Below are 12646 nucleotides of genomic sequence, written 5' to 3'. Positions count from 1 at the left end.
GTATGGTTGATTTGTTATGAATTTTCAAAGTTTTGAACTTTAGACGCTTGCTGTAGTGCCACCATCAGGACTATTGGCTTGAGTTTACAGCTGAGGATATCTGGCATGAGACTGGACCTTTGTGCAAAGTTTGGTGAGTTTTCACCCATGGGAAGTATGATTTCCTCGGAAGAAGAAAGAAAGAAGAAGAAGAAGAGTACCTAGGATTACAATAGACCCTAATAATAATTCAGATACAAATTCAGAATACGGGCCAGGAGCACGGTTTACTATAACAAATAAAAGTGGCTGCAAGGTTTTCCAGGTCTGATGTAAAAGACTGAGAACAAGGCTTTCAAATGAATTATAATCTAACTTAGGTTTAGGGCCGATTAACAGACTAGAGTTAAAAATGGCTGCAACTCCCCCTCCTTGGCCGCTGCCTCGAGCAATGTGAGTATTATTATGACTGGGAGGAGTGGATTCATTTAGACTGACATATTCATGTTGACACAGCCAGGTTTCAGTGAGGCTTAGTAAATCAATATGATTATCTGATATTAATTTGTTTACTAACACTGCTTTAGATGTTAGAGACCTGATATTTAACCGTCTGTATTTAATTCTCCTGTTTTGTGTTTCTGTCACAGAAGAGGTTTTAATTTTTATGAGGTTGTTATGCACAACTCCTCTTCGTTTAATTTTAGGTTTAGATAATTTAGGTGGTCATGGGACAGACACCGTCTGTATAAAACTATGGGTGGTTAACTGCGCTAGAAGCTCAGAGAAGTGTGTAGGACTACGACTCTGATTCCTGGTCTCAACTCTGGGTTGTCAGGGTTTTGAATTACTAATAAAACTGGCCAGGTTCCTAGAGATGAGAGCAGCTCCATCCAAAGTGGGATGAATGCTGTCTCTCCTAATCAGACCAGGTTTTCCCCAGAAAGTCTGCCAATGATTAACAAAACTCACATCATTTGCTGGACACCACCACCACGATACATCTGACTATGGCTGCCGGTGTTGCTAACTTCACGTTTCTCAAAATAATAATAATAATAATAATAATAATAATAATAAATAGTGGTCAGTTTGAAATTAGGGACAGACAGAAGAGCAGCTGAGGAGGAAAATAGAGCTGCCAATGATCAGAGTTTTGTCCTCAGCGGGTGTGTCGCTGAGTGGGGAAAAATGGTTGGAAACATGAACTGTGGGCTTCAGCTTGGTACTACGCTTCTCCCGGACAGTTACCCAGCCTCCCGGCTGCACGGGGGTTACTGGGGGACTGCTAGCAGAGGCTATGCTAAGTGGCTCCACGCCAGCTACAGGGGGCTGGCTAACTACCGCAGCTACTGAGTAATTTTCCATGGTGCGGAGCCGCGCTTCCAATTCACTAAGCCTCGCCTCCAACGCAGCAAATAAACTACACTTGTTACAAATACCACTGTCGCTAAAGGAGACAGAGGCATAACTGAATACCTGGCACACCGAGCAAGAGCAAGCGCTTTGGAAAGCAGAGCTAAATGTAAACAAACTTGGCACCACACCGGTAAGGTAAGACAACACGTTTACATGTCATTTTCTATATGTTCTCTGACATTTATCCTAACAATATGAGGCGGTCTTCTTTGTGGAAAAAAAGCTTGTTTAGTGGACTAACTTTGCACTTGAAGTATGCCCGTTCACTTACGTTTTAACAGGTCTGACGCTACTATGCGCCCCGGCTGTATCTAGGCTAACGGCTAACATGCAAACTATTACTTTTAGGTCACTAGTCACTTGAAACAAATTTAGGACGATAGGAGACAGGTTGAAATAAACCGAAATTTCCCTTTAAACAGAACTAGTGTGGGTTAAGACGTGAAGCAGATGTTAAGCAACTGAAGTGAGGAAAAACAGAAAGCAAGCTGGTAGGAGTTTGCTAGAGCAGCACAGAGACGCTATCGCAGAAACACCGGAAATGACACAACAGGCTTATTGCAGTACGTCAGCATGTCTCTCTCAACCGGGGGGTGTCCAAGTAATTTGATATATTTGAGCATTTTATAAAAAAGTAAGGCTAGTTACTTTTCCAGGTAATTAGTTACTTTTATAGTTCAGTAATTCAGTTACTAACCCAGTTACTTTTTGGATAAAGTAATGCGTAACTATAACTGAAAGTAGCCGAGAAAGTCGTACACAAGAAATATGTGTTCGATCCAGATGTCTCACCAATCATAGTGGAATTACCACACGCGGAAAATGAAGATCTGATGGCGCTCGTGAAAGATCTACTGCGTGAGGGCCTTCAGTGTGACCCAGTTCCCGACCCAGTCGCAGTGGAGCGCATACACACGAGAGGCCGCCCGCCGGGGATGGTAAAAGTTGAACTCAGATTGGTGCAAGAGAAAGTGGCGGTGCTCAGGAGAAAAGCACAGCTGAAGAGCCACGATCACTACCAGAGAGTTTATGTTTCATCCGCCAAATCGCACACAGAACGGCTGTTGGATTATAATTTTAGGACTCTTCTCAGAGAGACACTTGCCAGGAAGGATTTTTATGTGGCGAGGAATGGCCAATTGGTGAAGCGGGCACCTACGGAAAACACAGCCAGAGGAGTGAGGCCGGTTTGAGGTGAATATGCCCAGCCCGTAAATGAACAGTTTCGCTTAGTTCAATGGAATGTTAATGGATGGACTTTGAATAACTGTGAACTCAGGAAAGTACTGCTTTGCTTGAACCCGACTTCATTTGTTTAAATGAGACTCATTTATCCTGCCATGCTCCAGAAATGGATGGATTTGTGTGGTTTGGTCATAATCGCACTGCTCACAGGAGAGCCGTGAAAGCCTCTGGTGGTGTTGGTATTTTTTTAAGAACACGGTTTTTGACCAGTTTGATGTTAACATAACAGATAAATCATATGATGGAATCCTCTGTTTATGTTTTGAGCATCGATTGTCACATTATTCTTTTATTATAATTTCCTGCTACTTATCACCAGAAATGCCAACATGGGGTCGAAACGCTGATCTTTTCTTTAGTCATTTAATAGCTTTGAGTTATTCTGCTGATGCAGACTCTGTCTATATCTGCGGGGACTTTAACAGTTGCATCGCAGACTTGGGAGATTATATTGAAGAAGTGATATTGGATACAGGTGTGAATAGTCATGGGGGTGTCTTCATTGAATTCCTGAAGGACTCAAAATGCTGTGTGCTTAATGGGAGGTTGAATCCGGAGAATGATAACTTTACTTCTTTTTCTGTCAGGGGAAAGGCTATAGTGAATTATATTGTGACACCCCGTGTTGAACTTAATACATGTATTAAATTTAATGTTTATACTCCCTCTGATCTTGTGGAGAGGGTTGGACATGAAGCTCTCAGTCTGATTGATGAGTGCAGTAGACTGCCAGACCACTCAATATTGTGTTTAAGATTTCAAATGGGGAATCTCCTTAATAATCCTCAAAGTGTATGTACTGAGTTTAAGGTTAAGAGACAAAATAGAAATTTCCCTGTTAATTTTCTATCCTCTGAAATGTGCTGTAAGGTTCTCTTAGAGATTTTACATCAGCTTGAAGGTGGTCAGAATAAACAGGGTTATATCGACCAGTGTTATGATCGTCTCTGTGAGCTGTTGTATAAGGAGATGGACAAGCATGGAACACTCAAAAAACATGTTTTGAGGAAGTGTCATCGAATGAAGCGTCCATATTGGAATACTGAGCTAAATGAATTATGGACTAAATTGCGCTCAACAGAAAAAATGTTTCTTAAATGTAAGGAGCAACATAAGAAAAGGGATCTGAAAGATGAATTTAAACAGTGTCAATTCAATTTTGATAGAAGGCTTAGGTATTTCAAAAGACGCTTCAGAAGAGGACAAGCACTTCAGTTAGAACAACTAGAAAGTAGAAACCCACAGCAATTCTGGATGGAAATAAATAAACTTGGCCCTCAAAAGAGTTCACTTATTCCTCTTGAAATTTTAAAGGAAGACGGTGAATCTTCTTTTGAAATTGATTTGATGAACAGTAGGAAAGGGATTATCGTAATCTGTATGATGGCAATAATCCTCTATTATTTAATGATCACTTCTTAAATGAAGTTTGTAGACTGAAGGGTGAGTTGGAGAATGATATGAACAATGCAGTGCATTGCTCTGACCATATACTGAATGATAACATGACGTTAGAGGAGGTGCAGAAGGCTGTTGATAAAGCTAAATTATATAAAGCTATAGGAGTTGATGAGATTCCTAACAAAGCCCTAAAAGCTCCCAGCATGCTTAGGACTTTACATGGTTTGTTTCAAAAGTGTTTCCAGGATAGTATTATTCCATCAGTGTGGAACAAATCTATAATCAAACCTATTCCTAAATCTGCAAAAGCGGACCCACGATTTCCTTTAAATTACAGAGGTGTCAGTCTAATTAGTACAGTCTACAAGTTATATTCAGGTGTTCTGAGTCTCAAGGTGTGATGGTGGATGAGCAAAATGACTTCAGGGAAAACAGGGCATGTATTGACCATATTTATGTTTTATCTTCTATTGTGAGAGCAAGATTACAGGAGCATAAAGAGACTTTTGTTTGTTTTGTCAACTTTAAAAAAGCCTTTGATTGGATAAATAGAGACCTTTTGGAATATAAACTGATATCTTCTGGTATTGGTGGTAAATTATATAGTGCAATTAAATCTCTATATAAGGACCCAGTCGCTTGTATTCAGGTAAATAATCTTAGAATTGACTGGTTTCCTACTCCATTTGGAGTTAAGCAAGGAGATGTTCTCTCCCCGACTTTATTTGCCCTTTATGTAAACAATTTGGCTCAAGAAATCAATATACACATCACTGTGTCATACGTATTACTGTTAATTTATTATGTTGATCTGTTCTGTACGACATCTATTGCACGTCTGTCTGTCCTGGAAGAGGGATCCCTCCTCAGTTGCTCTTCCTGAGGTTTCTACTGTTTTTATACCCCATTAAAGGGTTTTTTGGGGGGAGTTTTTCCTTATCCGCTGCGAGGGTCCTAAGGACAGAGGGATGTCATATGCTGTAAAGCCCTGTGAGGCAATTGTGATTTGTGATATTGGGCTTTATAAATAAAATTGATTGACTGATTGATTGATTGATTGATTGATTGAAATGAAAAGTAACCCCCGGCTTTTGCCAACTTACGGTACCGTGGGTGAATGCCGTAACGCTCCGGCGTTGTTTCGGGCGTGGAGGCTGTGTACGATCCCTTGATATCCGTGGCGGGGAATCTGAGGTGAGGCCGGTGGCCGGATGGATGATATTCCTCAGGGAAGCGCACCTATTCCGTGGACTTTGAGCGGTGTAAAATGCCATGGTAGGCTGAATACGTGGAGGATTTCTGGCTCATTTCTCACTCGCCGGCGTCTCTCGCCATACTGCCAGGAGCGGCATAATGTAGGGGCCGGTCTACCTGGGCTCAGCTGGCCGATAGCACCGGAGGGTGTGTCTGGAGGTGAGCAAGCCATCAGCTGATAACCACTGTCCTATAAAAAAATATATTTATAAAATATACAGGGTCGCCACACTTTATACATTGGAAAGTGGAGGCAACAATGGGAAAAACCTGGCCATTTTTTTTTTGTTTTGAATCCTCCGATCTTTTATTACCGATTCCGATTTTGTAAAAATAACGTGATCGGCGATGATACCATTTATCAGGGTAACTACTTATTACATTTAAAAACCTTCCCAACATTGTCAGTTGCACTGTACACACTGATTTGGCGTTGCAACTAATGTGATCTCATCTCAAGGCAATCTCTAGTTTTATACTTTTTTTGCCTTTGGGCTGTAGTGGCCACTGTTTTCTCAATAATTAATGTAGTTTATCAGGAAAAGTGTGTGTGTGTGTGTGTGTGTGTGTGTGTGTGTTTAGGAGGAAGATGTGGCAGAGGCTCAGGGCCGAGAGGATGCAGCAGACAGGCGACTTCAACAGCTTCTGGCAGCCTTGAGCCAGCTGGGGGCCAGGTGAGCACAAGTAAAACCACTCCTTTAATTGCAATTACATTTTTTTCCATATTTCCTACCCTTTACGTAGAAGAGTTTCAATCATTTATGAAATGTATGCAGTGTTGTGCAACACAAAATGTTATAAAAATTTTAAGAATTTTAGCATGTTTTACAAATAGGTCACCAGACATGATTACACCACATTACGTTTTTCAAATGGTCTTAAAATATATGGCAGTTGCCCAGCAACAATAACCAGTTTCAGACAGAACATTGAACTTTTGGAAGCAGTGCAATGTCTCAGTCTTTTGGGAAGTCATGGAATTTTACATCAAAATAATAGTGTCGCAGAGCCAAGCAGCTATTCCCTGTCTTTTCCCCTGCAGCTGTTACTTAATCCTTTTTCTCCACTTACTCTTAAAAATATCTCCTACTCTTACTCCTTTTGTCAGACTAAAAGCTGCATCTCAGGAAGCTGAGGCAGTTCGCAGAGATCAAATTGTGTGGGAGATAAAGGTGGGGGAACTCCAGACACATTCTACCAACCTAGAAGAGGAGAAGTATGAGGCCCTGGCTAAAGTCCGACAGAGTGTTCAGGTGGTTGAGGAGGCTGCTTTGCTGAAGGACCAGGTGACTGCTGTCACTGCGTTTGTGTCTTCCTTTCTGTCTTTATTCCTTTCCATTTTTTTTACTTTTTCACACGCATTGCCTTCCCCTCAATCTATTGAGTTGTATGTTCCACATCCCCTCAGCACTTCAGAACATGACAACTGTAGCTGTGTCTGTCTTTACCCTCTCATTCAGGCCCTGTTAAAAGAGAAACAGAAGACACAAGAGTTAGAGAAGACAAAGGAGGCAGTCAAACAGTTGATCCAGGATGCTGCAGTCCGCACCAGAAATGAGGTACGGAGTTACAGCATGGCCCCCTGAGCAAGATATGATGGGCTGTATCTGTAGAAGTAGAAATCGTACGGAGACTGCAAGGAATAATGCTGTCTATAATAGGCTTTGAAATTTGAAAGATATCCTAGAATCACAGCTGATTCTACTAAATGGCCTCCATGTAATTTTCTGTGTGATTAAAGTGTGCTTTTAAGCTCCCGAATGTATTACATCATTGCTTAAAAAGCTTTCTGAGTTAAACTGCACGCCCTGTTCTCTGTTGTTGCGGATGTGCCAAGCAGCTAATGCCACAATAGGGTCCTCACACCGCTAGGTGCTTGGGCCCTTATAATAATAATAATGATAAACAGCGCGATTACAATAGGGTCCTCACGGACGACTTCGTCGTCGCTCGGGCCCTAATAATAATCATTCGAAAAACAATAGGGACCTCGCAGGTCGAGACCTGCTCTGGCCCTAATAAACAGCGCGATTTCAATAGGGTCCTGAAGTTCCTTGTGAACGTGTCAGAAACAATCTAGGTGATACAGAGACAGAGTAATGGGCCTCTGAAGTCAGTAAAAAGTTGAAGATTTTGCCTAACATAAAATAAAACATGATTTTCAGGATGAATAACTGCCTGTGGCTTCATCTGAGCAGGTAAATGACACCGGGGCTGTAGGCACACTTTCAATGAACATTTGTTTCAAGTTTGAAGAAAATTGCTCAAAGTATGACCATTCTACAGGGTTTTTTCCATGAAAAGATCCGTTTGGAGCTCCAAAAGACAGAGCGCTCACTCCGCTTCAAAACAGTACTGTCAGTGATCAAACAACACTCAGCCAGCTTCAAACATCGTACCTTAAACCTGAAATCAGGTGTGATTATGATAGCTGATGTTGTTTATGACACAGAGAGATCATAAAATATCACCAAATAAAGCCATATGAAACGTGAAAGTTGTGATCCCACTTTCTAGGAGGTATATCTCAGCCAAAAATAGTGGTAGGAGTGAGACTCTTACCTTTTACAAACCAGCTACATGTCCATTGACTGCTCCACATGAGATTGCAAGTAATCCTTTAACTTTTCCCCTCGAAAAATGGCATGACATGGCTTGTCACCACTCATCGAGATTTTGGACTTCGTGTGTTTAGGCTGCTCTGGTGCGAAATCCATAAGGAATAAAAGAAAAACGATGCTGGATTCAGGAAGCCGAGAGCGTCCTGAATCCGGTGATACCAAACATCACATGGTTTGATGACGTAGTGCGCCTGTGAGATACCATTTAACAGAGGAGGGAGGGAGCGCGGACGCCGGCGTCCGAGGGGAGTTAGAGGGGTTATAAATGTAAACTGAACATTTGACTTTTCCACAAAATGCTGTGTGATAAATGTTATTAAAATTAAATTAAAACGTGAACAGTTCATAATATTCATTGTTATTGTTATGATAAAATAAAGTCTAAATGGACACCATGCATTTGACAGGAGTATTCACCTAACATAGCCTACATATCTTTAATTGTATAATTATTTATATGTCTCTGTGTATATTTTTACATAAATCCCCAATATTTTATTTGCCTTTAACCTCTTGCACTCCACCCTAGGGCTGCACGATTAATCGTAATAAAATCATGATCTCGATTCATGCATATGCGATGTAATTTTTCAATGACGCTGATTCTGCTGGCCCCACCCGTGCCGGGAGTCGGGACATCATCTGCATGAAAACAAGCGCTCCCAACGACGCAGCGTTATACCACGTGATGCAGAGCGACAGCCGGCCGGCAGTTTGGAAAGCAGCGAGAGCGGGAGAGAGCTGACAACGTGAGGACCCCTTACAAGTTAACATACTGACACTCCTCAGACAGACAGACACACACACACACACACACACACACACACACACATACCGGACAGCCTCTCAGTCCTTAGCCGCTAACGTTAGCTCATGTGCAACACAGGTACCACACAGAAACTTTTACAAAGGGTCATTATGTGCTTCTAGTGACTGTCAAATCGCCAGCGAAAGTTGTTTACACTGCGGACACGGAGAGCAGCGCCTGCTCTCATGGGACAAAGATCCTTTGAGAAGAAAGACGGTTCACTCTGCTCTGCCACCAGGAACAAACTGGGAGGCAAAGATCCTCTCTGAGAAAGAGGGTTCACTTTGCTGCAGGGTTCACCAAAACTTTTTTTTGTATTTTTCTTTTAATAAATTGAACACACATTAAAGAACATACAAGATTCTGTAGAGAATTTATACATATAATACAATACAAATGTATACATAGAGACATATAAATAATTATATAATTAAAGATATGTAGGCTATGTTAGGTGAATACTCCTGTCAAATGCATAGTGTTAAAACGTTTAATTTTGATCTTCCTTAGTCCATTTAGACTTTATTTTATCATTATTATAACAATGAATATTATGAATTTTCACATTTTAATTTAATTTTAATAACATTTATCACACAGCATTTTGTGGAAAATTCAAATGTTCAGTTTACAGTTTTAATAAACTCAGTACTGTTTTTCAACACATATATTGTTTTGTCTTCATTCAGTGTAATTAGCACATATTGTTATTGCGCCATTGGTTTTGGCCTTGGTGCCCCTAAAAATGACTTAATTCCAGGCCTGGAATACCTACCTCAGAAAAAAATTGTTCAACATTGATATTATTGTTAAAATTGTTCAAAAGCTGTAAGAGAAGACAAGAGACTAGAGTTTATTGTTTTTACGGTCAGTGTCAGGCTGTCAGCTGTTGCATTTAAGCTAAAAACAGGAGTGTTCCCTCTCTGCTGACCAGAGTTTATGTGCCTTGTGTCTCTTGTATCAGGCACAATCATAGGTTTTGTTATTTAATGATATTTTTTATTATTTATTCATAATTTTTGTTTCTTTTCCTTTTGTATAAGGAATAAATCTTTATCTTGAAAAAAATCGTGAGAGAATCGTGATCTCAATTATAAGCCAAAAAATAGTGATTCTCATTTTTTCCAGAATTGTGCAGCCCTAACCCGACCCTGATTTCTGTCCCTGCGGGTGGTGGGTCGCTTCAGTGACCACCACAGCTGCAGCCCTTCTGGCCAACCGTCACCTGTCTGCTGCTTCAGGAGACCCCTTGGCCAGCCAGACCCAAAAGGCCTCCTTCTTCAGCCTGACTGCCCCCCTCACCGCTAGTGTCCACCAGCAGGTTCTTCGGCAACCTTCTGACCACAGCTCCTAGCAGCCGCCTCCACAATGGAGGCTTTGAACATGGCCCACTCATACTCCATGTCCCCACCCTCCCCCGGAATGCACGGGAAATTCTCCCGGAGGTGGGAGTTGAAGACCCCACGGACAGGGTCCTCAGCCAGACATTCCCAGTTCACCCTCACTACACGTTTGGGTTTACCAGGTATGTCCGGCAGCCTCCCCCGCCATCTGATCCAACTCATCACCAGGTGGTGATCAGTTGACAGTTCTGCTCCTCTCTTCACCTGAGTGTCCAAGAAACACGGCCGCAGATCTGCTGTTATGACCACAAGATCGATCATTGATCTTTGGCTTAGGGTGTTCTGGTACCAGGTACACTTATGAACCTCCCTGTGTTTGAACATGGTGTTCGTTATCGCCAGTCCATGACTCGCACATAAGTCCAACAACAAAGCACCGCTTGGGTTCAGATCAGGCAGGCCGTCCCTCCCAGTCACCCCTCTCCAGGTTTCTCCGTCATTGCCCACATGAGCGTTGAAGTCCCCCAGGAGAACTATGGAGTCCCCAGCCGGCACCCCTTGCAGGATGCCGCCAAGAGACTCCAATAAGGCCGGGTACTCCACACTGCCGTTCGGTGCATAAGCACAAACAACAGTCAGAGACTTTCTCTTTGCGACCCGCAGTCGCATCGTGGCGACCCTCTCGTTCTCCGGGGACAACCCCGACACGGCTGCGCTCAGCCAGGGGCTTGTGAGTATCCCCACAAACGCCTGGCGCCTCTCACCCTGAGCAACTCCGGAAAAAGCGAGAGTCCAGCCCCTCTCCAGGAGTTTGGTTCCAGAACCAGTGCTGTGCATGGAGGTGAGCCCAACTATATCTAGTTGGTACCGCTCCACCTCCTGCACAAGCTCCGGCTCCTTCCACACCAGAGAGGTGACATACCACGTTCCAAAAGCCAGTCCGTGACGCCAGAGATTGGCATGCCAGGGACCCCGTCCCTGCCTGCCACTCCATGTTGTCTTTTCGGGCTGAGCCCAACCGGGCCCCAGGGCCTTAGGCCATCCAGAGAAACTATATCATCAGATAAAGAGTTTCTGAGGTGTTTGGGGCCAAGAACAATAACTTCAGTTTTGTCTGAATTTAACATCAGGAAATTGGAGCTCATCCAGGTTTTTATGTCTTTAAGGCATTTTTGAAGTTTAGTTAATTGATCCATTTCTCCTGGCTTTATCGATAAATGCAACTGTGTATCATCCGCATAGCAATGGAAATTTACAGAGTGATTTCTAATGATGTTACCTAAGGGGAGCATATATAAAGTGAACAGAATTGGTCCGAGAACAGAACCTTGTGGAACTCCAAAATAAACTTTAGTACGTAGAGATGATTCATCATGAACATAACCGAACTGAAAACGATCAGATAAATAAGATTTGAACCAGCTTAGTGCAGAACCTTTTAGGCCAATGTTCCAGTCTCTGAAGCAGAATTTGATGGTCAGTTGTGTCAAATGCCGCACTGAGATCTAATTCATTCAAATAAACACAAGAAGTTTGTGCTCTAGAGAAAGGATCAGCACTCAGTGAAGAACCTCCTAAGCCCTATGATAAGCTATTATGGCAAGGCTTAACTATACAGACCAGTGAGCAGTGATAACTAACATGTCTTTGGGGTCATCGGGTGGGAACCTCCTTTCACCAGTGTTTCGTCTATTAGTCCCACGACACCTCCAGGAGGCCAGACAGTGATCTCTGGCATCCCAGAGACACTCCCCTAATGCCAGATCTCACTGCTCCCTGCACCAACCCAACAGCCTCCTTTACCATACTTACACATGGCTTTCTCAGCCCAAACAACACTGCCACCTTCAACAAACCCAGGCTCCGTACATGCGAGCTCCAGGTAGCGACAGTGCTGATACTACCTTTCCTGGCACATTCGCCATACTCTATTTCACACGCTACATAGCATAACCCCGATATAAACAAAAGTTAAAGGAGATAAATACACTTACAGGATCAGCAAACACACTCATCTTGCAGCATGGTCTCAAACAAAATGGATTCAAATAGGCCACTCCCACACTTAAATAACCTTCCTCTTCCTGGATTTTCTCCTGAGAGGACCGATTGGTGGATCTCTTCACCTGATCTCAAGGAGTTATGTACCCTGCTTAGTAGTTCCCCCTGCTGGCCCCCAAATGACATTATTTCTTCTCTTATAGATAAACTGGCTAGATCTGGCTGCTTCATCTGACATTTCCTTCACTGTCTTCCTCAAACTCTGTCCTTGCACTCCGAGTTCCCTCAGGAGCGAGACAGCTGATCCTATGAATCCCCTACACCCCACTTCCACTGGACAATTCCTAGTTTTCCATCCTCGCTGCTCAGCTTCTGCTCCTAAGTCTGCATATCTAAGCTTTTTTCTTTCATAGGCTTCTTCTACTGAGTCTTCCCAAGGAACTGTCAGCTCAATGAAATAAACTATCCGTTGACTCACTGACCACAACGCTATGTCAGGCCTCTGCTTGGTGCAAACTATTTCCTGGGGAACAACAAGCTTTCCCCCTAAATCTACTTGCATTTCCCAATCACAA

At 42.7% G+C, this 12646-nt stretch overlaps 1 protein-coding gene across 1 annotated transcript in view; it reads left to right on the top strand.

The window, feature by feature from the left end:
- The window catches only part of sclt1 (sodium channel and clathrin linker 1), a 149611-nt gene that overhangs the window by 77657 nt on the left and 59308 nt on the right, over positions 1 to 12646 (top strand). The window contains exons 15-17 of the mRNA XM_050043338.1: positions 5881 to 5972; positions 6407 to 6584; positions 6759 to 6857. Of these exons, the coding sequence (XP_049899295.1) occupies positions 5881 to 5972; positions 6407 to 6584; positions 6759 to 6857 (369 nt within the window). The remainder of the gene's footprint in view (positions 1 to 5880; positions 5973 to 6406; positions 6585 to 6758; positions 6858 to 12646) is intronic.

This window comes from Epinephelus moara, chromosome 5 (genome assembly GCF_006386435.1).
Source record: "Epinephelus moara isolate mb chromosome 5, YSFRI_EMoa_1.0, whole genome shotgun sequence".
NCBI classification, from domain to species: Eukaryota; Metazoa; Chordata; class Actinopteri; order Perciformes; family Serranidae; genus Epinephelus; species Epinephelus moara.
The sequence above is the reverse complement of the archived record's forward strand: the minus strand, read 5'-3'. Positions and strand labels throughout refer to the sequence as shown.